The sequence below is a fragment of the Papilio polytes genome, unplaced genomic scaffold, assembly GCF_000836215.1.
Source record: "Papilio polytes unplaced genomic scaffold, Ppol_1.0 DF824270.1, whole genome shotgun sequence".
Classification (NCBI taxonomy): Eukaryota; Metazoa; Arthropoda; class Insecta; order Lepidoptera; family Papilionidae; genus Papilio; species Papilio polytes.
In genome coordinates, this window is record NW_013524934.1 from 1,012,228 (window position 1) to 1,040,134 (window position 27,907).

At 32.4% G+C, this 27,907-nt stretch overlaps 3 protein-coding genes across 4 annotated transcripts; 2 read left to right on the top strand and 1 right to left on the bottom strand.

Moving 5' to 3' along the window:
* The first annotated feature begins 696 nt into the window (after positions 1–696).
* LOC106103951 (Bardet-Biedl syndrome 1 protein) lies at positions 697–7,096 on the top strand. The gene is made up of 11 exons (XM_013283872.1): positions 697–933; positions 1,028–1,246; positions 1,572–1,874; positions 2,004–2,092; positions 2,701–2,854; positions 3,313–3,472; positions 3,897–3,965; positions 4,250–4,414; positions 4,626–4,759; positions 5,215–5,349; positions 6,757–7,096. Exons 1-11 carry the CDS (start codon positions 781–783, stop codon positions 7,003–7,005), a joined length of 1,830 nt encoding a protein of 609 aa, XP_013139326.1. The 5' UTR covers positions 697–780; the 3' UTR covers positions 7,006–7,096.
* A 7,109-nt stretch (positions 7,097–14,205) lies between these two features.
* Positions 14,206–21,617, top strand: LOC106103695 (acyl-CoA-binding protein homolog). The gene is made up of 7 exons (XM_013283525.1): positions 14,206–14,282; positions 15,277–15,307; positions 15,885–15,999; positions 16,896–17,022; positions 18,174–18,192; positions 18,567–18,684; positions 21,079–21,617. The coding sequence occupies exons 2-7, from the start codon at positions 15,293–15,295 to the stop codon at positions 21,216–21,218; spliced, it is 534 nt and encodes a 177-aa protein (XP_013138979.1). The 5' UTR covers positions 14,206–14,282; positions 15,277–15,292; the 3' UTR covers positions 21,219–21,617.
* Positions 21,618–21,816: 199 nt separating this feature from the next.
* Positions 21,817–27,802, bottom strand: LOC106104106 (superoxide dismutase [Cu-Zn]-like). 2 transcript variants are annotated; one of them, XM_013284059.1, is made up of 3 exons: positions 27,491–27,802; positions 22,522–22,749; positions 21,817–22,223 (listed from the first exon to the last, which is right to left on the bottom strand). In XM_013284059.1, exons 1-3 carry the CDS (start codon positions 27,662–27,664, stop codon positions 21,966–21,968), a joined length of 660 nt encoding a protein of 219 aa, XP_013139513.1. In that variant the 5' UTR covers positions 27,665–27,802; the 3' UTR covers positions 21,817–21,965. The 2 variants fall into 2 exon arrangements, with proteins under 2 accessions (XP_013139513.1, XP_013139521.1); XM_013284067.1 differs by lacking the exon at positions 27,491–27,802 and adding an exon at positions 22,841–23,106.
* Positions 27,803–27,907: the final 105 nt, after the last annotated feature.

Genomic DNA, 27,907 nt, shown 5'->3' on the forward strand with positions numbered 1-27,907 from the left:
TGCTCAATACTGACAGACTTCGAGGGCGCGTTTGCATATTCTACTCACTTATTAATATTCAATGTAGTAATTTGCAGGTGCGTTATAGCATAGAAATTAATTCAAAGAAAATTAAAATACTTTTATTTATAATCGTTTAAAATACGTTTTATTGTTTGGTATTTTAATAAATTATGTAAAATGTATAAAATAAGAAAAATAAAGATATATGAATATAATGTAATATTATCGACATAATGTTGAATACTTATTGATGATTTGAACAGAACTGGTCAATGATTCAGGCTCGCCATTCGATCACGACAAGCACAAAATAAACAAGAGGTAAACTCGCAAAACTACTTTTCTACGCGCGAGCTATGCGGTAAAATGCTTACTGATGAGTCATCAGGAATGTAGTGCTTTGAGGAATACTTCGAAAGCGATGCACTATTTAAAACATATAAAGGTTTTTGTAACGGATTGGACTCAAATAAAAATTAGTACGATTCGTTAACTTTTAACCATGTATTAAGTCACAATCAATTGATATCATTTTGGAAATAACAATTAAGTTTGAGAGAAAATGCGTTTTTATTGATTTTGAGTAAAAAAACTCATTTTTTAATTTCATAAAAAATAGCAACTTTTAATTTCGTGTCTAAGAATAATTTACATTGGCAACACTTAATCCTATCGCCATTGTTGCTATGGCAATGCTGTCATAACAAATTAATTTAGGTTCGGCGTCAGATATTATTATTTTTTGGTTATTAATTCTTTGAACAAGCTCAAATCACAATGAGCCGATGGTTAGATGTGGAGGTTGGAACAGACGAAATAAATCTTAATACTTTGCCTTCAAATTTGGCTTTGGTTGATCTTCAGAATGATAACGAGTATAAGCTTCTAGTTGGAGATTTCGGGCGAGGAGAGGAAATGCCTAAACTTAAGGTAAATTATTTAAAAACTTTTCTTACAAGAAACGTTACCCCCGTCTTGTAATGTAAAACGCCAATAATTTACATAATGTTCTATCCTTTTGCAGATATTTAGAGGAGCAATGCAGATGTCCGATTTAGTGCTCCCTGATCTACCTCTAAGTGTAGTTGGCTTCTACACCAGTGAGGCAATGCCTCGTCCATGTCCTGTCATAGCAATAGCAATGAGTTCATGCATTTACATATATCGGAATATGAAACTGTTTTATAAATATTATCTACCTTCAGTGGAACAAAATAGTTGCGAATTAGAAATATGGAGACAGGTAAATACATTCTTAACTTTTTTTTTCTCTTTGATGTCTCTGAGAGATATTGAACAAATACTATACTCAAAGAGTAATAAGCGAAAAACATATTAACATATTGTACCTTCTCTTCTGTATAAACAAAAGATAGATAACAATTACTTCAGTGTATAAATTTTGGACATTAGAAATCCTTAATTTTATATGCATTACTTTGTTGGAACTAATAGAAAAGTTAAAAGTAGCCTATGTGTTCTTCCAAATCAGGCCATTTGGATATACATATTAACCAACATTAATCCATCAAATCAAACCCTTGTTATTATGATTTAATTTTTTTCAGTTAATAGATCCAATAAATCATAATGAAGAGTCTATTAAAGGTCTAACAGCAAGCCTGCAAGCGATACCACAGAAAGTGTTAAGCAAACAGTCTCACAACTTTTTAGATCTTGATTTTGAACAAAGAATAGAGTATCTAGAGCAGTTAACAGAGTTGCCAGTTAGAAAAAATGTTGAAATAGTTTGTATAACAACAATGAAAATTAATTCAATAGACAAACATGGTGTTAGTTGTCTGATTGTAGGAAGTGAGGAGGGAGAAATTATTATTTTAGATCCAAATACTTTCACACCTATGTCTGTGGTAAGTTTTTTTAAACTTATTCTTTCATACCATAACATGAATAATTTTCTCTGATGATTTTATTAGTAACTATAAACTATGTATACCATGAAATTGTGCAATTTTGCTAATAATAGAATCATTACTCAGGCAAAATTATGTGCAGTGAAGAATACACCATACCAAATTGTAGCGACAGGACTATACAATGTTGATTACAGACTGACTGTGGGCACCAGGTGTAAATTGACTTCTATCTGCACTGTCACAATGCTGAAATTCCACAATAGCACATATTTTTTAATTGTATTTTTTTGTGTAATACCCAAACAATATAATTTGGACACAGTATGCACTAGTATGCACCAAATACGACATCAAGATGTTTCTTTTTACATAACTGCATATATTTTATAGAAATTCAATTTAACTGTTATAATTTATTATTACATTTAGATACCATTCACTGCAACGCTAATAGTATTTTATTTTCTAATGAAAATGCACAGATTTGACTATTATTTGTTAAAATTATATTTACCATCAACAATAACAAAATCCTAATTATTGATTAACTTGAAAGTTGTCAATCAATATGCAGTGGGTCAAAGTGGTTGTTGGCTGTAGTCACTCTTAATTTTTTTTAAAACATCTGTGCCTCAGGGACAGGCATGAGAGATATGTGGGATTCTCCCATAAAGGGCATAACCCTCCTTCAATTATGTGGGACACCACAGTATCAAGTCGCGCCTAACTTAGGGTAATCTTAGGTAATTTAGAGATTTGAACCCTTGCTGGGGATGAGTGAGGTGATGATAATTTCTGATTTGTGAATAAAATGTTTCAGAGAAAAATCAGTATGTCTCCTGAAGAGAGAGTGGAAGGAAGGTCAATTGCTATTTAGTACCGATGAACATATAGTTGCTATTGAAGTGTCGCCCATAGACAATAGTATATTTGTTATATGTTGCAATAATACACTATCTTGTTATAGCAAAAAGGTATGTATTCCATACAAAGAATAATGGTATCATATATGATGAAATTATTTTTATATGTTAGTTTTTTCTCGCGACTTTGTCCGCGCATAATTGAAAAAAATATGCCCTATGTTACAGATAAAATACCTTTCTAATAGTGAAAGAATCTTTAAAATAGGCCCAGTAAAACTACTGGAATATTTGTATTTTTGTATGTATTTGATTCACGTTAAAACTAACGTGAATCAAATACATACAAAAATACAAATATTTCCTCTTCATAATTGTAGTATGGATTGACTTTATCAAAGTTCAATATAGAATATTACATATATTTATGTATAATGTTAGTAATATGTTGTTTGTCATATTTTACATATATATCCAATTAAATAAGTCAAATAGTCAATAAGTAACTAGGTTTTTTTTTTATTTTAAACTTCCCCAAAGTCAAAAAATAACCAGTATTTTTATTCTAGGGTAAAAAACAATGGTCAATAATTCTAGAGCATAGACCAGTAGCCCTAACTTTGGTACCTATCATGCATTTAGGTACCACTCTGGTTGCAGTCGCTCTTGCGTCGGGACATTTACATCTGTACGATGGAAAGTCACGCAGAGATATTATGTTTATAAAAGGTTTGTACCAGTATTATTAACTTGCTGTTACTCACGACTTGTCGGCATAAAAAAAATCCAATGTTACTCACTGGTAACGTAGCTTAAACGGTGAAAGAATTTTTGAAATCTCGTAATTTTTAAATGTGTTGAAAGTTTAGATGGATGGACGTTTGTTAGAGTTTGTATCTAGTCGTTAAAACGAATGAAAGTTCGGTACAGATGGAAAGGATAGTTTGGAACATAGGGTGCTCACTTCTGTTTCTTCAAATCCACGGAGTCGCGGGCGACAGCTAGTATATACTAAAATCCAAAAATACACATCCTTCCTCTTTATAATATTAGTATAGATTGCAACATTTAGAAGCTTTTCAGTAAAACTTGTCTGACTCGAAGGACCAAAGTGTTATTGTAATATTACTCTAATACTGTTTTTTTGTTCTAGGAGTGGTATCTGCAATGAAATTTGGACAACTCGGACAAGAGGAGAATGTATTTGTAATTGTAACAGCTAGTAAGTTATTTGTATAGTTAGAATTAAATTGAAATCAGGAATTATAAGAAACATAATTAAAAAAATTACTGTACTACTATTTACTGTACTAATGCATTTATTAAAAACAGTTTTAAAAACGTGAACTGTTTAAAATAAATCCATAGACAATGATATCAGCCAGTGACAATATTTTTTATTTCAATTGAATTCGAATAAAGAGTTTTTATAATAGTAAAAAGAAAAAAATGTACTTTATTCAGTGTTTTTTTTTCGTTTTGTTTTTTAATATTCTATGTTCTTAGATGGTAATCTAATGTTGAAAATACTAAAGAGAACAGCGGATTTTAACGCAGAAGCAAGTGCGGATGTAACCATTGATAATATCAGTTCAGAAAAACCTTGGCTGATACCTAAAAGATCTAAGTTATTCCTAGAACAGTCCGCTAGAGAACGAGAAAATGCTATCGGTAAGTTTTATAGTTTATTGCACTCAGAGACATTTAGTAGACCCTAAGTTCTACATTTTCAAATTAATTATTTCAGTATGAGAAATACAATGTAGAACTTTTTAAATAATTTATTCATTATTTTTAAATAAACAATCCTTTGTTGTAAATCTTGTTTATTAAATTGTTTTTTTTTTAAATTGCTATAATTTGATTCTATTGACATTTTCAGAAATGCATGAAACTTTTCAACACGAGTTAAATAGGCTAAGACTTTTGGCAGCTAAGACTCTTCTAGAAGTACATATTAAGTCTGATAATTCTATAGCGGTGGGGGCTCTAGAACCTATACGGCTTACTGCTGAGGTAATTAAGTTATTACTATCTACTTTTGTAATAATAAAAGTTTATTTTTTTTGTAGATGCGAAAGTTTAGACTTACGAATCTTGTTGAAATTCAACCTAGACTTAGAATATAACCTTTAAGAACACATATTACTAATCAACAATTTTAAATCCCTTGAGCGGAGTCGTGGGCGGCAGCTAGTATTTTTATAAAATTTTCTCTTAAATATGTTTGAAATTGAGACGCCTACGGTTTTTTAATAGCAATCTATCGCAAGCAAAAAAAAACATCAACGATGCCGATTTTTTTTTTCGAAAAAAAAGTGTTTTTTAGTACTTCTATTTTGAGATATTAAATATTTTTTTAGTTTAGTTTTATTATTATTTTTTATTAGTTTATCACACTGGACATTATCGAATTAATGGTTAAAGATCATATAATTGTTAAATTCAACAAAAAAATGAACTTATACCAGGTGGAAGGTCTAGGCCCCGTGTTTCGTGTGACCCTCATCTTGGAGAACAGGAGCAGGTCGCACGCAGCCGCCGGCCTCGCGCTGCTGCTGCTCGCCAACGAGAATAATTACAAGCTATATAGTCCTTACTTAAAGGTAAGAAACTACGGTAGAATCCTAAACTTGTAAATGGTTTGTTTGTACTGTTTTTATATTAAGAATTCTTAGCGAAGTGACCGCTATTGACACATTTTAATGGCAGAAAACAGGATAGAAATATGGTATTTCCCCCTTTTTTTATAATATAAGGTGGTAAACGAGCAAGCGGCTTGAATCCATCAAAATGGAAAGCGACAGCTGCACATAAACATCCGCAATCGCAGCGCTGCCTACCCTTCATTGACGGAGGAGACGCACATAAAAAGGACATTTCCTCTTCCTATAGTCTCCTCCTCCGTAAAATCTACCTCGCCTTTTTTTCTTATTTAAGGAAGACCTGCTTTTTTATAATAAATTAAGAATTTCTATAAACTGTGTTATTTCTTGGGAAATAAAATTCCATTTAGTGATTTTATATATTTTTAATCTTATCTTTAGCCACTAAATTAAAATTGGATAATTTTTATCCAACATTATCTGTAACGCCAGTATTATGATATTGTGAATAAACAGGAGTGTCTTAGAAATAATTTAAAATTTAATAAAAAAACCAACAAATTATTAACAAATTCCATACTTTATATAACTATAGTGTCTCCCTCTTCCTTCTTCTTTTATCGTAAAGCTTATAGTAAAAATTGTCTTTGTTCTTTTCAAAGATAATGAGCGGGAAAGCAACGTATACGAAATGTTCGTATATTCAGTTTTGAACGTTTAGTTTTGTAAAATATGGGTTTCTTATCACGATTGGGGTGTTTTAGCTCCCGATATTTTGCAGAGAAGAAATCTATATCTATCTATATTTTGTATATATTAAAATTGGAGTGTCTGTTTGTAATATAAAAAAAAAATCAGATTTCAAGAAAATTATATATTTGCGTTGCTGATAACGAAAATCGCATTTTTTTTTTTTTTGTCTGTCTGTCTGTCTATCTGTTTGTCTTTGCCGTGTTTGTTCCGAGCAATCTCCGAAACGGCTGCGCCGATTTCTACAAGACCTTCACTGTAGGGTAGCTGACATAGACATATTATAGGCTACTTTTTTTTATTCAGCGCTGTCAATGGCGTAACGGTTAGTCCAAATTTGCGCTAACGAAGTTTGCGGGCGACAGCTCTTAAATAAATATATATCGGGAGCTAAAACACCTAATCGTGGTAAGAAACTTGTATCTTACGACTATCATATATAGACAACTTATTTAATTGATACTGTTGCTTTTAACTCAGAGCAACATTTCTCGTCAAGACTCAAGTTGCGCGCCAATCTATCCATCCTTCTAGTGACATTGACAGCTGTCAGCTAGGGACGTGACGTTTACGCCGATAATCTAGAGTTGCGCCAATTCTATAGCACGGTACTAATGTTATTCCTAACAATACAGATTAAAGTTATGTAACTTGTAGGTTCCCCTCCTCGGTCCGAATACCCAACTACGTCTGCCAACAAAAGTGGAAGAGATATTCGATGAAAATATAAACCCTGAGGTATTCCTGCGGGGTGTCACTCACGAGGGCGGGCAGCGCGCCTTGCTCAAAGTCCTGCTATTAAAAGATGGGCAGCGTTCCCCCGCGCTCGCCGCCACCGTGCTCATGCCATCTACTGACCCCATCATGATACCTTATGACACACAAACTGACACCGCTTTCCAATAATAAAAAACTAAACTTTAATTTAAAAAAATGCACTTCAGAAAGTAGAAAGGTTTCTGTGATGTATGTAATTGTGTACATTAAAAATTACAAACGAACAAAAGTGTTTTATTTGTTGTATATTTATCTATATAATTCTCTTATCTATACTTCTATACTATTATAATAAAGCGTAAACACACACTTCTTTGTTCCCTAAGATGTCAGTAATAACAGCATATTATTGAATAATTCTTTTTTTTAAAAAAAGCCCAACACTAAGGTTACGCTTTAGGCTATATATTCACTTAAGGGGTAAATATTTTGTATAAAAACCCTAATGTGGGAAAGGACCATAAGTTGCTGCCAACATAAAGGAAGCAAGATTGTCAATGTTGGTCATGTCATGTCATTTTGACATTCGCTATCGATAATTTGACAGATGTAACAATGAAATAAAGTTTTCATAATTTCATGCGGATGAAGCCGCACGGGAACAGCTAGTCGTTAGATAATAATTTTATGATTGTTACACGTTGATATGATTTGTTTTATATATTTTCTTATCAATAAATAACGTTTTAATATAACTGGTTTTACTATTACATCCTAAAAATTAGACTGTAAGAACCTAAGTTTTAGGTGTAGAAAGGAAGACATTGTTTATTAGAAACATTGTTAATTCATGGCAATGCAATTATATTCACACAAGTAATTTTTTCTTAACTAGGTTACGCAAGCGACTTCGTCTGCGTGGTTTTGGAAAAAAAACAACAGAAGAAAATAACCAATGTGTTTTTCCAGACTGTCCTCTATCTATACCTATGCCAAATTTCATCAAGTTCCGTTCAGTTTAGGCTACAAACTCTAATAAATATCCATACATCTTTACTTACGCATTTAATATTAGTAAGATGAATATGTTCTGGCAGTTGCAATAAATTTGACGATACCAGATCTGCCGAAAGTATTTAAAAAGCTAATTTTTTTTCAGACGTAATATACGATTACTTCCTTGTCAGTCATATAGGCATGGGCATTGACAGCCAATATCTAGGTTAGATAAATGGGGATATCTCTACTAATATAAAGAGGAAAGATTTGTATTTTGTGATTTTTGTATGTATTGAAATAACTTAAAAACGATTGGGCCAATTTCAACAATTCTTTTACCATTAAAAAGCTACGTTTTTTTCAATTCTACGTAGACGAAGTCGTGAGCTACAGCTAGTCATTAACATGCCCATGCTTATTTACGTAGTAAATCCACAGCTTATACCCGGTATTAGATAATTTCGTCAATGTCACCTTGATAACAACTAAACCGGTACTGATCCTGGTATCGATTATAAATGAGGAAACCTTTTCAGGATTAAATTTAATATAGAACAAGGCTTGGAGCATTTAAGGAATTTTATTCAACACTATTAGTTCACGCCAACGACGTTTTAAAGTAACGCCAGTGGTGGAGAAATTGAGAAGCAAAAGGTTAGCATGGTATTGACGTGTTATGCGACGAGACTATGAGGACAAAAACCAGAAAGTGTTAAGACTGAATGTAGATGGAGATAGCAGAGGAAATCGGAAGAAAGTATGGATGGATTGTATGTAAAATATGTTTAAATAGGGAGTGGATTCAGATTCTGCCAAACCCTCTGTAGGGATAAGGGCAAGTTGATGACTATTATCTACGACGACGCCCTTAAAGTTACGCAATATAATACGTCAATACATTTTGAGTTCGAATACAGATAACATAATGCATTGTTTATCTAAAGTACATTATTGTGACATTGAGAATTATCATATTTGTTACTAGCAATACCCGGCACTCCGTCTGCATAGAATTAAAAAAAAAACAAAAACATGTAGCCTAAGTATTCTTCCATACTATCCTCTACATCTATGGTTTTCATCTAGATCTGTTTTAGGTGGCAAACTCTAATCATACATCCATCCAAACTTTCGCATTTATTAGTAAGATGTACGTATAAATTATAACACGGCTAAACTCACGTGATAACATTCGATGTAGGCACCGACAGTTTCGAACCCGTTAGGGGTCCTTCTTCAGACGGTCACCGTCGCGACGCGATAGCGAGTATACCCGATTAATCACTCACCCTGAAGAAGGACCCCCAACGGGTTCAAAACTGTCGGTGCCTACACCGAATGTTATCACGCGAGTTTAGCCGTGATATAATTTATGTAGTATAATGTCTCACGAAAGTTTTAATAAGTTAAGATGTACGTATATAAACGTAACATTGAGTAGAGTATAGTAAAAACCTTCAATTTCTAATAAGACCATTTGAATTTAATTGAAAATGTTCGTCACGGCAAATGACATTTCATAATTCCTTGTTTATAAACCGACGGGGTTCTAACATTGAAGAGACGCAAACTTTTGTATGGACAATGGACTATTTTATAAACATAAAATGAACTATGTGAATATTAAAACAAATTGAATAAGTTATTTGCACTAATAAATATAGTTAATACGTTGTTAGGTCGTTTATTTTTATAAAATTGTACTTTGAATACCAAAATGGGCTCAACAACCGCTAAAAATATGTGGCATAATATTTTCATCAAATAAACTTTTCAAATTTTTCACGTATCTTGCTCATTTTGTCTATGACATACGAATAATTGTCGAAAACTAGTAATTTATTGTGTTCATTTTTAAAATGTATAGAAAACGACTGGTTAAATAAGCTGTTTGTCGTGACTAAGATATAACCTTTGAAATAAATAATGTGTAATTCGACTCTCATTTTTGTAATTCAATGTCTTAATGTCCGTTAGCAACAAAATAATCAATCGATAAAATAAATTTAGCGTATAATTTGTTGAAAGCAGTCACTTATCATATTAGTATTAGGACATAGGTAGTGTTATATATTATTAACTAGCTATTCTCCCGACTTCATCCGGTTGGAATTATAGAAGCAAAGGCAAGTAATCTATACGTGTTCTTTCATACTATCCTCTATATTTTCCTTTCATCGAGATCCGTTAAGCAGTTTAGGCTGCAAACTCTAACAAGCATTCGTTAAACTTTCGCATTTTAATTGAGTAACTAATTAATTTTAAATTGTTCTTATAGTAACCAAATCAGCTTAACTGGTGGCTTCCTTAATTCCCTAAATAGGTGTAGGTTGAATTACTATGAGCAAATCCTCATGTAATGGATTAACTAAAACATTTTATTAGTGTACATTCGGTATCTAATCACAACAGCATTAACACGGTGTTGTGAAAGAGGTGCCACCCGAAAATAAATGCTTGAGTTGAAAGCAAACACTTGTAACGAATGTCCCAATTTTGATACGATAAAATTAGATAAATAAAATAAATCTTTGAAATATTTTATTCCCATTTTTGTTATTAACAAATTTCACTTTTCACTCGTTAGTCATTTGCGTACAGAAAAGTATAGTCTCCTGTAGTTTAAGTAGGGTTGTTACTCTACGATCTCTACTCTAGGGTTGTCTCTTCTGAGAGTATTTTACGGTACAGTAAAGTAAAAAAACTATAGGTTTATTCATGGTGTAGGAGAGACCAGGACCATACAGGAATGGTCACGTAAGGGTAGGACGTTGGTTTGTGGTTTTCAATGTTCCACTGTTCAGTTCCAACCGTGACAATGTAGGAACTTATTGCTTGTGTCGATATAATGGGAGGTAGTTTTTCCGCTCTTATCCCAGTTTCTTCGTTGCAATTTTTGTGGTCAACGGAATCGTTTGGCAACGCCCACGATGGATTATCTATTTTCATATCAAATTCTACTTAGTCTATTTTAGGGCTGTACGTTTGCTGCTAGCGGTCACTTATCGAGGTCCGTTTCGATATCTTATCGTGGTTATAAAGCGCTTATCAGCTCACCAATGATATCGGCTGCAATGAGTAATGTAATGCCGACTAAGCTTTCCTATTACAATCGTTTTATGGTTAAAGCGACAGTTAACTCAAACGTGGTACAATACGCGACAAAACATTGGTTTTTTTATGTATAAAATACTAGCTAATACTAATACTAGCTGTTGTCGCGACTTTGTCCTAGTGAACTTAAAATATAATAAAAGATATATAGCCTATGTTACCTTTGTAATTTTTAAAAGAATTTTTGAAATCAGTCCAGTAGTTTTTGAGTTATTTCAATACATACAAAAATCCATAAGTACAAATATTTCCTCTTTATAACATTTGTATAGATAAGCAGGTTTTTGGGAATACACTCTTATATTATCTACCATTCCAACTTGTGCTAGGAATGGTTTACGATAATCGGCAATTGGCGGGATTCGGATCCTGGACCACGTGATTGGAAATCAGTACCATTAACCGTTAGGCTATTGACGCTTTTCAATTGTTCAATATGTTCAATTTTTCAAATGGAACGGAAATCGTAGTTTCTTCTTGTAGAATTTCGTTTAGTTGTTTTATTGATAGGTATATTCTGTAGTTACTTAGAGATTCCCTTCTAATGTCTGGAACCACATAACACGATGGTGGATTAAGTTGCTATCACATGCTCAAGCAATAAAATTGGGATGATATTCCTCAGTTTAACGGTTAAACTTTTTTCGGACTTCATTATCTCGTCAAAGAATTGGTTACAACTTCTAATGTGATAGAGATAATGGGAATAACTAGCGTTATAACCCACTGTAACAAAAAATAGAGCAGAAACAAGTTTTCAGGTAAACGTAGCTATTGTGGACTACATTAAAACATAGAAGGATGTGTAACTAATATCTTGTTGTTTAAGAAATTATCTGCACTTAATCAGTTAGTTACTTAGTGCATTTGCTATTATAGCAGCTGATAAATACGACGCCAAGATAAATAATTCATTTGGACGTCGCTTTATCGCTATCCTTGTTAAATATTGATTACCTAACTGATAGAGCTGGCTTTATTAATACGTATTATTTTATGGTCTAATCAACTAACGTAAATAATAATAAATATAAACAATTATAAACTACATTGTTTTATATTTTAAGTGCATAGCAGAGTTGTGAAGCTGCAACCCTTATTATATATGATAAAAGAAATTAAAAAAAAGCCTACGTTATTCAGCGATAACGTAGCTTTCTAATGGTAAAAGAATTTTAAAAATCGGCCCATGAGTTTTTGAGTTATTTCAATACAAAAACACAGATCATTCCTTTATTAGTACAGATAAGAAATTTTCGCTAGGGGATAAGAAATTAATGAATCCGACTGCGACAATTTAACTACCATTTAGATAATAACATTTTCTTATTTGATCGTGATGTCTAAAAATATTGTTATTTACTAAATCACAATAAATCGCTTTATGATTAACTAGCTTTCGCAACTCCTGACGCGTGGAATTAAAAAACGAAAGTGAGTAGCCTATGTGTTCTTCCACACTATCCTCTACATATATACCAAATTTCAACGAAATACGTTCAGAAGTTTAGGCTACAAACTCTAACAAACATCCATCCATCCATCTAAACTTTCACATTTATAATATTAGTATGATGTCGCATCACGTCAGACATCAAGTGATATTTGACTGTTTTCTTTTGTTTTATGACTAGCTTTTGCCTGCGACTCCGTCAGCGTGGAATAAAAAAAACAAAAGTGAGTAGCCTATGTGTTCTCCTAGACTATCCTCTATATCTGTACTAAATTTAATCGAATTCGGTTCAGCCGTTTAGGCTACAAGCTCTAACAAACATCCATCCATCTAAACTTTCGCATTTATAATATTAGTATGATAAACTCACTGACGTAGAAACTACGAGATGTTACAAAGTTTTTCATAACATTTTATTAAAACAATGCTAAGGAAATCTCACGTTGGTTACGTCATCTCGTTTTTTTATCATTTGATTAACGTCACTGAATTTATTACTGAAAGCAAGGTTTGCACAAGTTTGTAAAAATAATAAATAATTTTATACTAGTAAGAAATATCTTAATAAATTTTGGAAATTAGAGAAAGACTGTGTATTTCCACTTTGATATCCAATTTTCATCTCATTTTAAATTATTTATTTGACCGACTTCTCAAAAGAAGGAGGTACTCGATTCGTCTGTATGTTTTTTTTTTTTTTTATCTACCTATAGCATAACAGAAACTGCTCGTGTTATGTTACCCGCCCATTATATGTCTGTGTTCCGCCACGACATAAATTATCATTTCTTACTGCATCTATTCGTCATCAATAGTAAAGCTTTTTCAAAAAGTTTAAGTATGGAATATCACATATTATCAGCATAAGCTAGGGGGGTCACTTTGGAGAATTTCCAATCGCTTTCTGATATGGTTTATCAGTGTTATGATAAAAAAGATTAACTTAAATACATTGTCGAAGTTAATATTAATAACTTAGACAAAGCTTGCAGTTAATTTAACATAGACTGGACTGAAATAAACACTGTTACTCCATGTGTTGGATTTTCGAAGAATCTAAAATTCTGTTTAAAGACTCAAAGAATTTGTAAGTTGTAAAATAACGTACATTATGGGCGATGTGCCGTCGTTTAGTCTCTTAGAGTATAGGATATAGTCCTTCTTATTTAGCTTAATCTACTTAGCAAAAGATGAATAATCATATCATACTAATCATACTAATATTACCAAAATTTAGATGGATGGATGGATGGATGTTAGAGTTTGTAGCCTAAACGTCTTAACGGATTTTGATGAAATTTGGTATAGATGTAGAGGATGGTCTGGAAGAACACATAGACTACTCACTGTTGTTTTTTTTAAATCTGCGCGGACGGAGTCGCGGGCGTAAGCTAGTTCTTTAAAAATATTACGTAATGCTACATAGATAATACTCTTGTTAACGAAGGATGACTTGAGTTTAGAGCTTTTGGTAATACTAGATATGTAGATATAAAGTACATTACTTATACTTGGATTTAAAATCTAAAGAGAACATATATTTATGTCCTGGGATATTTTTCTATGACATATCAGTGAAAATGACAATCAACCGAAGAACTACGATCTTTAAATAAATAAAAAAAAATTAATTACAATTGTAATTTAAATATTTTTCAGTCAAATATAATGATGGTCACATAACCACCAACAATCACACAATCATTGCATTTTGATATACATGAGGTTTATAATTTAGCGATTACACTCATTATATGACAGAATTGGTATCGGTTATCGCAGCGGCAACCCTATCGTAATCCACGTTCAATGATAAACATCGTGCCGCGAAAATTTAACCAGACACCGACTTCGAAAGAACTCAGTTTGTTTGTTGATTCCACTTCTGACCTACCCCCAGGTGAGTACGAACTTTATACGAGTATTTAGTATTATGTACTTGCTCAACTATTGTATCCTTGGTAAAATATCCAACTAATTTATTTCCAAATGTGATTTGTATTGGCTATTGGAAAATTAGAAACTGACCATAATTTGTGATTTACTCGTAAAATAGATTGCGAGATCCTCTTTTTTAATAATTAGCATCTCTTATTTCGTTATCAAATATTTACTTGTAATCTGTATTATTAATATTAAAAAGTAGATTTCGCCCGCGACTTCGTCCGAGTGGAATTACAAAAAACAAAAGTGCTCTACAAAACAAATATGCTCTACACCTATACCAAGTTACATCGAAATCCGTTCAGCCGTTTAGGATACAAACTCTAACATCCATCCATATAAACTTTCGTATTTATAATATTAGTAAGATGTACAAGTTTAAATAGATGGACGGATGCATGTTATAGTTTGCAGATTAAAACGTGCTAAACGGATCTCGATGAAATTTGACATAGATGTCGAGTAGTCTGGAAGAATACATACGTCACTATTTTTTTTATTCCCATCCGCTCATATACAGTATTTTTTATAAAATGTAATCAAAAACAAGACTGGTACATGGCCCTAATTTGTAAGCGTAGGATTTGTGTGCTTTATGTTAATTTTTTTTAAATCTATTCATTATTTACGTGGTTGATGTTAGAAGTCATATTGCGTAATTCGTATTCTCACAGACCTCTCAGATTCTATAGTGAACGTGAGAATAAATGTGTTTTAAATTGTTTTTGTTCTAAAAACAATGCGGAAACGAATTGTCGCCGGACACATTATGCGAATCAATAGTATCCGCTGTCAAACGGTCATTGACCCTTGTCATTGATCAAACATCTTACGTCATCAGGAATTAAATGCCTTTTTTTTCTATCCGTTAAAGAGCAAGTGCATCTTGATTGCCAGTTACTAGTGAAAGCAACCGTGACATTCATTAACAAATGTATATTTTGTTTCAGATACCATAAATTAGCCATGTCTCTCGACGAAGTAAGTATTCTTTGAACGCATTTTCTCATACGATAACGCTGTACCTAAAGTTCTGAATTGCGGTATATTGACCCAGAATACATCGTAGACCCGGTTTAAAACGGTTTTAAGTCATTTTCAACTTGGACTTTCGACCAGATTGTAAGATCCGTGATTCTCAGTCATTTAAGTTGTGACCGAAAAGCAGGTTTATTAAAAAATGATGGTCAGACGTTAAAAAACGTTTCCAGAATATAGTTAGTTAGAACAACAATTGAAAAAAAAAAAATTAAAATATTTTTCCTCTATTATTTTTTCGTATCGATTTATAATCAAACAAAACAATTCCACAATCAAAGAGATAATTTAAAGCTTATAATGTAATTACATTGCATCAAGGCCATTAGTTTATCCTTTGTTTGTTCTTGACAAAAAAAATATACATTATTAATATGCATAGACACTACAAACTTACTGATTATTATTAAACTGGCAAGTAAATAGTCTTTGCCAGTTTTTTTTCGCATAGATGATACCACAATGTGTTAATTTTGAATCCTTTTATACAGACTTGATAGATTTCTTTTTGTATTGACAGCAATTCAAGAAAGTGTCAGACACTGTAAGGAACTGGAAGACGAAGCCCAGTGACAATGAGAACCTCGCTCTGTACTCGCTTTACAAGCAGGCGGTGTTCGGAGATGTCAACATTTGTAAGTTGATTATTGCGTTTAATCTTACTAATATCATTAATGTGAAAGTTTAGATGGATGGATGGATGTTTGTTAGAGTTTGTAGCCTAAACGCTTGAATGGATTTCGATGAAATATGTCATAGTTGTAGAAGATAGACCGGAAGAACACATAGGCTATTCACTTTTGTTTTTTTCAATTCCACGCGGATGGAGTCTGAAGCGAAATCTAGTGTATCTTTCACTTTGCTAGTCGACCATCTACCGCCTTATACAGGGTGATTTTTAAGGGGTAGATCAATGGCTTCGTGGAGGTAAAGACCTCAATAGCTGTCAAAATCTGATTTTTCATATTTTGTTACAAAAAAGTAAATAAAATCAAAACCAAAGAAAATCGGGCAACAAACTATATAGATAGCTATTGAGGTCCTCTATCTACACAAAACCGTTGATCTGTCCGTTAAGAATCATCCTGTATAAATACAACAATAGTTTGATGGGAACAGATTCCTTGGACTAACTAACTGACCCATATTGCATGATGATGCAGAATTAGCTCCTCGTTGGATTATCTTATGGTACTAAACCGTTTGTTTGCTTGCTTTAGGTTAGATCCTTGATAGAATCGAATCAATGTTTGATTTACTTAAAAAATTTAATACTGGTATGAACTCGCGGCGTGTAAACACTCCGCTGATATGTACCTATACCAATTGAATAATACTATTATTATTTGTACTTTGGAATTATTAATAAAAGTAAATTAACATAATCTAAACAGCTGTCTTAAAAATAAATGTATTTTATTATCCTTGTCAACAGTTATTTGTATTTACGTCATAAAAAAGTCAGATGTATTCGATACATGCGTAAATTAATATGATTCTTATAAATATTTCAATCAGTAACTTTTTCCAGCTGAACCCAGCGGTATTGTAGAGAAGGCAAAGTGGAACGCATGGACCGGCCGCAAAGGCATCTCGCAAGACGACGCCAAGAAACAATACATCGAAATGGCTGAAAAGTTACATTCTAAATACGCATAAATTGTTTATTTATAAGATTAGATGTTACGTAATAAATTAATTTTAACTCAAATAGTCATTTTTTTTACTTTTTTGATTAAATTATATTCTGAAGAATGTCTTTGGCAAATAAAATTCTCTCAAATTGTTCGATTGGTTTTCATTTCGGTTAACTACGAGCATGGGCGTTGCTAAGGAATGTAGGAGGATGTCTCCCATCGAGTCCAAAAAATGTAAAATAGATATAAAACTACTTTGAATAAGACCATACTAATGATAGCTGCTCCCCCGACACCTACCTAAGAAAAAAATATCGTAGCTTACCCCCCCTCCCTAGATCTACATAAGAAACACAAAAATCCCTAAAAGTGTTCCAAGCATCAAAACTTTATGGCGGTTTGAGGTTAGCACGAACACGATGATTTCCCAAGCGAGAAAATCCAATAACTTCTATATATGTTACATACAGTAGCAATGCAGTTGGTGCAAAATTTCGAACCAGCATTAAGTTTAGAATTCAAATGGCACTGCATGTCCTTCGACCCGTACATATCCGTACGCCCGGCATAAGTGACATTGATGTTATCTCTATCTCTTCAAAGGTAATAACGGAGATGGCAATATGTTTCTGTGCAGTTGCCATTGCAGTGGAAAACCTCGGTCATAACAATGTTAATAAAAAAGGTTATACAATAGCTTAAAACTCTAAATATAGTTTTAAGGTAATTATAGTTAAAAAAAGTAAAGTGGATTTAGTCAGTGTTTAAATCCTAAAATACGTAATTGACGGACATAAAATAACTTAATAAAATCTTATTTGTAAATTAACTTTTGGACTAGGATAATTAGGTATGTCATAATTCGTAGGAGACCACGTCAGTAGTTTAGTAATCCAAGGCAGCTCGCCGAGCTGTTTTCTTCGAGCATTGCACGATTTATTTAGTCATCCACCGGAGCCGGTTTAAAGAGGACGTTCCGATTTACCCATTCTTGTAAGTTTGTGACGTGTGTCTTTTAAATTTAAAAACACTGTGTTATTGATATAACCTTAAGTGGTTTACAGCTTAAGCAATGTTATGTAAAATATTCCACTTTATAAAAAAATGAACTTGTTATGATTACAAAGTGATATCGTTTTTTTTTGTTCTAGGTTAGTTCGCTTATTTTGACACATCATGTCACTGCAAGAGGTATGTTTTTTTCTTTTTTTAAATATCGAAATGAATAAACAAATGATCAGTGAGTTAAATAATTAATTTAACCTTAAGTCGTCATTGAACTTATTTTTATGTATAAGAGTACTTTATAGTGAATGCTTTCACGAAAGTATTGAATAATAATTAGTTTAAAGTGAATTGAAAGTCATTGACACTCATAAAAATGTAAAATACATTGGAGAGAGTTTGCTTATTGGAACGTACCATTCAGTCAAGAGCATGAGTTTTTTTTACAACCCCACAGTTTGCTTTTCAAGGATACATTTGTTCCAATAGTGTATTGAGATATAGTTTTAGTAAAATAATTAATACTATTCTATGAAATTGTAATAAATAAATGATTACAGCAATTTGACCAAGCGGCAGCCAATGTAAGGAATTTAAAATCACTGCCAAGCGATGGGGACTTGCTAGAACTATATGCCCTGTTCAAACAAGCTTCAGTGGGAGATGCTGACCCTGCAAGTAAGTATTTGACAATTTTGTATTTAACTCAATGAAAATATTAGTAAAACATTTACTCCTACCCTGCACTACCAATAAAAACTAGAACGCCTTCATGTAATTTGTTTTTAAAATATTCAGGTCACTTACTGTGGTTACTATAACTGTTAAAAATGGTAGTTAAATTACCTACATACATGTGAATTTTTTATGCCTCTTATGGCTATTAACATACTTTCATGTAATTGAATGAAAAGTAGAACAATATGTTTGAAAACACTACTAGAATAGTAGTTTTCTTGCATTTTAAATAAACTATTTAAGGATAAAGACCAAGATGAGGGATTTGGAAAAACTCCAATTAGAATTGGGACATGATTTAGTTAAAAAAATCGATTGTATTCTAGAAAAACACAAAGTACATGTTTGGGTCTTTTAAAGTTAATAAAATAGTATAGTTAAGGGCTTTACTGTGACATATTCAATATTTTTGCCATTCCGAGACTTAGTCTTCTACCAACTATACAATAATATGTTTTAGTATTTTTTTTTAAACCAGCATCATAAATCAATATTTTGATACTGTATAGTTACAGTATATTTTTAATGATGCAGGTTCTGAATGAGCGGACTTCATAATATTTTAATAATGTCAGTATTTCATTATATACAATGAAATATTGACTTCCTCAAAGACAAGACAAGGATGCTTGTGTTTATGGTATTACCATAATTCTTCCCTTTATAAGCTATTGATGTAAAGGTTTTGGCCTTTTATTATTTTCCTCTGGATGTTTTCCTGTTTTTAAATCATGTAAGGGAAAAATAAATAAGGAAACTAGTCAAATTAACATTAACTATAGACTAAAGAATTATATTTGATGTCACAATTAATACAAAAAATTGAATATTATTTCACTTTACTTCAAGATTACTAACTTTGTTATTTGCTAGTTGTTGCGACATCTGCGTGTTACTGATAACATAGGTTTTTAATGGTAAAAGACTTTTTTGAAATCTGACCAGTAGTTTTTTTTTACAAATCATTCCTCTTCGTAATATTAGTATAGAAAATGTTAAATTTTTCTATCAATATGAAAAAAAAAATTAGACATCCAAATAGTATAAAAAATCGATGTCAAACACTTCGATAAAGATTGTTGCAAGGGGCTTTGATAAAAGACATTATCATGATGTCTTACCCTTGTCACGGTATTCTAAAGTACAAGATTGTATTGAAAATGCATTGTTCAAGTGCACTATGTACTTTCGAAGGCCCTTCTAGAACAATCCACCTTACATCAATGTTGCGACGTTGTTCACACGTATAACCTCCAATTTAACAATTATTACAGCCTTAATTGTCTATTTAATTACGCATATTAATATTTACGACTCAGATTATCCTCTACTAGGTATACTTTGAAATAGAATTTTTTGTGTGCCAGGAATTTTTTTCTGACATAAATTTGTCTTATGTTTTGCTAAGATATAAAAAAATATGACTCGAAGGACCATATTTTTCTTAATACGATGTATTTTTTGGAAATTGAATTTTTTCATCAATGAAATAAAAAAAAAAGTTTATGCATATTATTACTCAATTACATTATATACTAGACTTTTAAAATGTCTATTATGTAATCGGCGTAATGGTATATTTTAAATCTATACACGCGGTTATAAGTTAGGGGTCAAAGTATCAAGACGGTTGAACGTTAAGTAATACGCTAACGTAAAAGTACTTAGCATATAAGACAATGTCTGAGTTTTGTTATGACGCAATTCACGGGCCTCTATATACATACATTGTCCATTTTCATCATTATTAATAACATTTGAATTTAAGAGTTAAAATATTTATAGAACATATATTCTAAAAAATTAAAAAAAAAACTGTTTTTTTTTTTAAATAAAACTTTAAATAAAGTGATTTCTTGTTGATGTTTCAATTTAGCAAGATCAAAATATGCTAAGTTATGTATACTATTACAAATCAACACACACACGTTCAGTTTTTTCCACGAAAAACCTCTGTTTCTATAGACCGAACAAAAAGATGTTATCGTATATTTTTTTGTCCTTCATTCGTCATTCTTGACTCATGTTTTATGTCCGACTCGCTCAATTAGTACTATTTATCTTGTGTTAGCACTATCATGATCAAATCGGTAATGTACGAAAATTACTTTAAAATGTTCTTTTTTTAGTAGATATTGCCCTTCTGTAATGACCCTTGAACGTTTCCTTATGGCATAAATTATTAACTAATGAATTATTTAAGGTATATTTATTTAAAATCAATTTTGGAAAATCTTCAGTTGACCTTTGTCAAAATTGTGTTAAAAAAATTACAAGCCAACCCGAATACAGTTTTAAAATACCTCATTAAATATTCTTTTTCTCTTTTTACAGACAGACCCGGAATGTTTGACTTAAAGGGCAAAGCTAAATTCGACGCGTGGAGCAAAAAGAACGGCATGTCCAAGGAGGACGCGCAAAAGGCATACATCGCGAAAGTCGAAAGTCTGGTCGCTTCTATTGGACTCCAGTAATGGCCAACATTGGCCCACATGGCCAATATAACCAACATGTGGCCAGTATCTTAGTAAATGTTGGAGAGTTGATATGAGCGGATTGTGCAGAAGAAGAATCAAAAAAATCAACTTGACCTAAATTTTTTTTTTAATATTGTCTTCCATATTTTTTTTAAAGAATCATGTTTGTTATATTTTTTATGAATTTAAAATCTTGTTTTGATACTTTCGGGATGCCGTCCGCTTCATAAATATTTATTTCTCGGCTTAGGTTTAGGTTACAGGTGTAAGACATCACATTATTTAAGGATATAATTTTCGTCTACCTACAGCGGTGCTGTTGCATTTTTTATGCTGGTGTATTTTGTTATTTTCTTATACTGTATGAAAATAAAAAAAAACTTATAAAACCATAAACGTTGTTTATTTTTTTGACACTATTTTAAAGAAATTAAATACATTATATAGCTGAGAAGGGAACCGCGTAGGATGAGGATTCCATATAAAAAAATCAAGACCACAAAATATCGTTTGAATAACTTTTTTTGTGTTTTATAGGCCGTCTTCGTATTAAATAAAATACTTTTGATGTTACTCTATTTTAATTTTTTAACAGTACTGATATTTATGTGCTGTATATAAAGAAAATATTAATAATAATGTACAAATATCACAAAAAAACACGTGGAAAAATCTGTTCTACTAGTTTACTTCTTTAACCTCTAAAAGTTATTGCAATAAGACTTAAATTACGTTATCGTATATCTAATGTAAGTAACCAATAACACCGCAAGCGATGACTGGCCCTGAACTACCAGTTAGAGCGCTCTCTTCAGTCCCCGCCCTGCCGTAGTCATCCTCTCCCTTGGTTATAGCTAACGACCTGCCGACAATGGACCTAGGACCGGCTAGAGAAATCAATTCATCGATGATCTTGACATTTAAAGTCGCTCCCTCTTCCGCCTTAATGTTGCCCAGGTCGCCTACGTGACGGACTGGGTCCCGAGGACCACCGTGACGACCCTAGAAGGATAATGTATTTTAGACCCTAATATTTAAGATTCATAGCGCAACAGATTAAATACTTAATTTGAGTTTACTATATTGTACTAGGATTTAAGTTGGCATATCGGGTAGAAGAGAAACGGTCTAGGCGTGCCAATTCCCTTGTCTTCAACGGCGGACGACCCCTGAGCTGGTTGGACAAAAGTTTGACAAAATATATTAACATATTTTGTCAAGCTCTTGACTTGACCACGACTATGTGACCCTCCCCTAGCGCCAAAGCTGGATCCGCCCTTGCTTGTTTTGCTATACTTACATAATAAGCGATGTAGTGCGGTCCGATTTTTTTGCAATCTGTATCAATGTTCCCACTCTGGTGCACATGTAGGCCATGTAGGCCAGCAGAGAGACCGGTGATGTTACCCTGTATGGACACGGGGCCGTTGGGCGCCACCTGTGTGAAGATAAGTTCACCGCTAACGCCGGATTCCACGTCATCTTGCAGAAAAACTACCGCTTGTAAGCCAGGAGCTGATCTAGGTCCCTGTAAAATACGTTACTTGTTATTAGAAGTTTTACGGCAACAAAATTCAATTCAAAATGCTGTGCTTAGAGAAAAATGCCACAAAATCTACATGAAGGAACGTAAACGATTCTGCAGAGGTAAGCGAGGCTATTTTAAAAAGGACGATTGACATGTTAGAGGTATCCAATTATGAAGGTTTTGTTGAGGTAATTAATGATTACATCTTTAAATTATAATATAATGACATAGGACTAAACGAGCGATGTCCTTGGCACGTTTATAACCGCATATTGTAATGCATGCAAACGGAAGAAGTAATCTGCAATTAATTTTATTGTGTTGGCACTATGCTGTGACTAAGAATCATAAATATTGCATTGCACAAGCTTTCCTGCGTCTGAGTGTTAATTATCACGAGACTTGACATACAAACAGAAATTGTTTCTAACGCAAAACCACAAAACAAGAGACTCATATTTCTTTTTTTTTAAATAAGTAAATGTTTAAACCATCACAGGTTATTTTATAGTCTGTACCACAGATAATACAATACTATACTAATACAGTGAGGTTTTTGGCTTTCAATAAAAAGTCATTCTGTATATTGAATATTAGAACAAGTTTTTGTGACCCTTTCCGTACAAAAAGGTTATAGTTATTACCATTATTGCATGATTAAATATTTGCTATGTTTTTTTAGTATAATTACAAATTTAGTTTAAGTATGCGAATGCTTAATTAAACTGTTATCTACGCACGAATACAAGATTTGAATTATTTAATTACCGTTTTTTTAAGTAAGAATTAAAGGATATAATATTGATTTATATTTTTTACATCTTTGTTTTTTATCTGAAAAAATGCTATTAAAATATCTTGTAGTAACAATTTTTTTATTCTCGTGTATTAACGTACCCTGTACTAGGAATTAATCAAAGAAATCAAATTCAAATTTTAAACAGGGTTTCCGCTTTGGATTTTTTTTAAATACCACAAATGTTGAAATCCTATTAAACATATAAGCACATAATCTGTTTCTATTACATTTGTCCTCGACGAAAATCTATTGTAATAGAGACATATCGGACAATGACTTTAAGATTAAAGACAGGCAACAAACTACGATGCCGTATTTATAAAACAAGCGTGGGTTTTCACTAGCGTAACAATAATAGAAAAACATATTGCCATCTCTGTCATTTTCTCTGAAAAAACTCAAACACCGATATGTATTTATTTCCATGTTTTACCAGTAGAAACCTACGGTAAGGGTCGCCGGATCTTGATTATGCCACGCTTGGTTGACAACCTTGAAGTAAGTAGTATATCATGAATACATCGAATTGTTATCCGGGTGCAGTTATCATATAGCTGTTCCCATGCGACTTCATCCGCATAAAATTGTAAAAATTTTATTTCATTGTTCACAGTTGTCAAATTATCAATTGCAAATGTCAAAATTACATGACATGATATCAAACCATGGCAACCTTGCTTCCTTGATGTTGGCAACAACTTATGGTCTCTTTCACACATTAGGGTCTTTATCCAAAATATTTACATTTAAGTTTAACGGCGTGAAAATATATAGCCTAAAGCGTGACGTGAGTATAGGGCTTTTTATTAAAAACAAAGGGTTATTCGAAAACATGCTATGATTGCTGATTTTAGGCAACAAAGAAGTGTGTGTTTACGCTTTATTATATTAGTATATATTATATTATATTAGTATAGAGTATAGATTTTTAAACAAATACGAACTTAAGGCATTCGAACGTTCCTTATTCTGCGGACTGTCGTGGAGGAAGTGTGCGTCAATACATAGACGACTGAGAGTTATGTTTAAATTCGCCTTCATCGAAATGTCCAAGTAAAACTCCAAGAAAACAATTTGAAAATGAGCGCTTTAATCTAGGAGCCAGTGCTGACATTTTATGAAGGTAGTTTTTTATAATCGAAATATAGTAATTACCCCAGCGTTTAGTCTAACAATTCGAGCATGCTGCCATGTCACGACTATGTAAGTCTAGTCTATGGTTCCTAGTGTCATTGGCCATAAACGATGTACTTCGTGAGTAGACGAAGATCACTTCCTATTCAACTAATTAGACGTGTGTTTAGTCACGAAATATCCAAGGGTTCTATTATGAACATTTTCTGCGCCACCCATATTTTTTTCTCGTATCGTATCTGGTATACTTCTCTAGAGTCGTTTATTCTGGTCAGTCAAGTCAGAGGCACAATTTTCAGTTTTTTAACTATTCCAAGTAATGTCCACACCAAATCTTTGTTTTTTATATTAAGAGTATATTTAGTACTTCTTACTGCAACAAAATGTGGTATTTTTTGCACAAAATATGATCACGTATTAAGCATTCTGTTGCATTCTATTATCTTGATTGCATCAACCAAATTACGGATTACTTCGCAAATTAAAAATAAAATAACTTTACGTTTTCTTTTCCTTTATTCTGATTTCTTGTAATAATAAAAATACATTTATAGTGTTCAATAACTTCTAAATTATAAATAAAAAATGGGAAATCCTTTTGTTCCTTTTAGCAATGACCATTTCTGTTTAATATTGCTATTATAAAATTTACAGGCGCTAAGATTGTAACGGTTTATGGCAATCGGTTTTAAGTAAACATTAAATTATTGTCCGAAATCTAAATTAAAACTATTGTTAGACGAAAGATGTCCTCGGTTAAATCACAAGTCACCTGACTAAACAATATATTTTTGTATATTTCGGCAATAAAAATATATGCTTATTTAAAAACCGCAATAATTAAGATGTGAGATGTCGTGTTATTGTAGTCGCATAGTAGATGCTTTTACTAACCTACTTTACTTCATAGACAAACATTAATCAGCATACATATGTAAGTGTTTTTTCTATCATAGACTTATATAAAGTGGGTCATTGTAAATTATGATTTTTTTATGCACGAAGGATCCTATAGAAAGATAAAGTTAATTGAATTTGTTTTTATAAAAGACATTTTCGTTTTTTAACCGAACATATTGAATATTTAACAGGTGTACTCGTGACCTTGATATTTTGTATTGTGTGAAATTAACCGAGAAAAATCTTTGTCCCCTAAACTACGTATATTTTGTGCTACGATATTTTTTAATACTGGGTTGCTGAAGTTTCTATTATATCATTACCTAGTGGTTCATTAGTTTAGGTTGAACTAAATGTCGTAGTAGTAAAACTCGAGGTACGTAGTTCGGAAAAGCATTTCATGAAGTTATCGAACCAATGACAGTAACGAATGATTAAAAGTAGCAGGGGAAACTGGCCATTATTACGCTAAACGATAGAGATCTAAAAAAAGGGCCGGTTTCATAACTGGGCCCTAGCCGGGATTTCGTAGCGTCCTTATATGTGTTTATGCCTCCTTTATGTCAGTCGCCCTGGGCTCTATCTTGCCCTATCCTAATGCCGGCACTGCCTTAAAATCTTACTAATATTATAAATGCGAAAATTGAGACGGATAGATGATTGTTAGAATTTGTAGTCTAAACGGCTGATCGAATCTCGATGGAATTTGGCATGAATGTAGAGGATATTCCAAAGGAACAAGTGGGCTATTTGTTTTTCTTTGGTTTTAATTCTACGCGTAAGGATTCGTGTGCGAAAGCTAGTATATTATATTTTAGATCAGTACTCCAAAAATTAAATTTAAAAATTATCTCCTCTCCAAATAAAGAACTAAATTGAGTGATGTGACATAGTTTTTTGTTGCAACTTTAATGTGGGACAATGTCTACTTTGGTCGATTTTCTTTCTGTCTGTTGCTATGTTACTGGTGGTCAAAAATTGGAGCACTTCTCTTCGTAAATTCAATTGTTCATTTTTGTATTCACAAAAGCGATATGTACGAAGTATATCGGTTCAGAGACCCAGCTTGTACAAAAAATAATAGATCAACCGAGAATGGACACGTTCTAAGAAGTTCAAAAACCTATCACTTATTGGAGCAAAAAGTTTTAGCAAACGATGTTACAATATTTGTCTTATTGCTTTCATATGAACTACGGATCGCATTACGTCTGTTAAATAGATTTTACGTTTCCTTTTATTGAATTGTTATCGAAAGTTGACAAAATTGAATTTGTTAGAGAAAGTATTACGAATGTTTTTGTAGAAGATGGGTAAAGAGTTAGTTACAAAGCGTCTAATGTTTATTGCGAACTAATCAATGAAACGAGTGACATTAAACAAATGAAAGTGTCACATCTTTTGTAACAATTTTTGTGGAATGAAACTCTAAAAGTTAGGTTACAATTTTTGGCGGGAAAAGAAAAATGGGAGGAAAATTGAAGTTCAATTTAAAAACAAAAGAAATAATTATATTGTAATTATGTTTCTTGGGTATATTTTGCATTTTGAACAAGCGTGTTTCCTCTCTAATTAATTTGTTTCGTTCATGGAATTGCTAGTCATATAGACCATGTAAAAAATATTCGTTACGTTATGTCTGGATTTAAACAAACTCTCTGTTAGTAATAACTATCTAGAATGTCGTAACATTTTTATTGATACTTATACAATTTCCGAACACAAATAGTAAATTTTATGGTGCTTACATAATTTAAAAAGTTTGATATGTAAATATGTCCAAATACATCGCTATTTTCTTATTAAATATAGTACCTACGGATGTCCTGCTAATCTTCTTACACTTCGTAGTATGTTTCTAAGAATCAATAAAGAAACAATACGCATAATAACAAAAAAAAAACTTACATATAAAAATGGTTCCATGAAAACTTCATAAACATTGCTTTGCAAGTCTTCAATGGCTGGCAACGATTTTATTACAAGATTTCTACCATAGCCGGGGATTCCATGGATGGTTTTTCCATTAATAACTGCTATTACCCATATTTGGATAAGAAAAACGTGAAGACGAATATTCATGTTGAATTTTCTTAAACAATTATTGATTGGATCTATAAGGCAGAACTGCGGACAACTTTTGATTTAAAAAAAAACTAGAAGTAAATTTTGACAGCGCGTGTCGTCTACGCAAATGGCGGGCTGTCAATGATTTTGATACACAGCAAAGAGCTCGAAGTGGTGTTTTTATTCGTGTAATGGACGCGTAAAACGTTCGTACATCTGTTTGTCATCGCTCGATCTTCGTGAGGAGCCAAGGCTTCG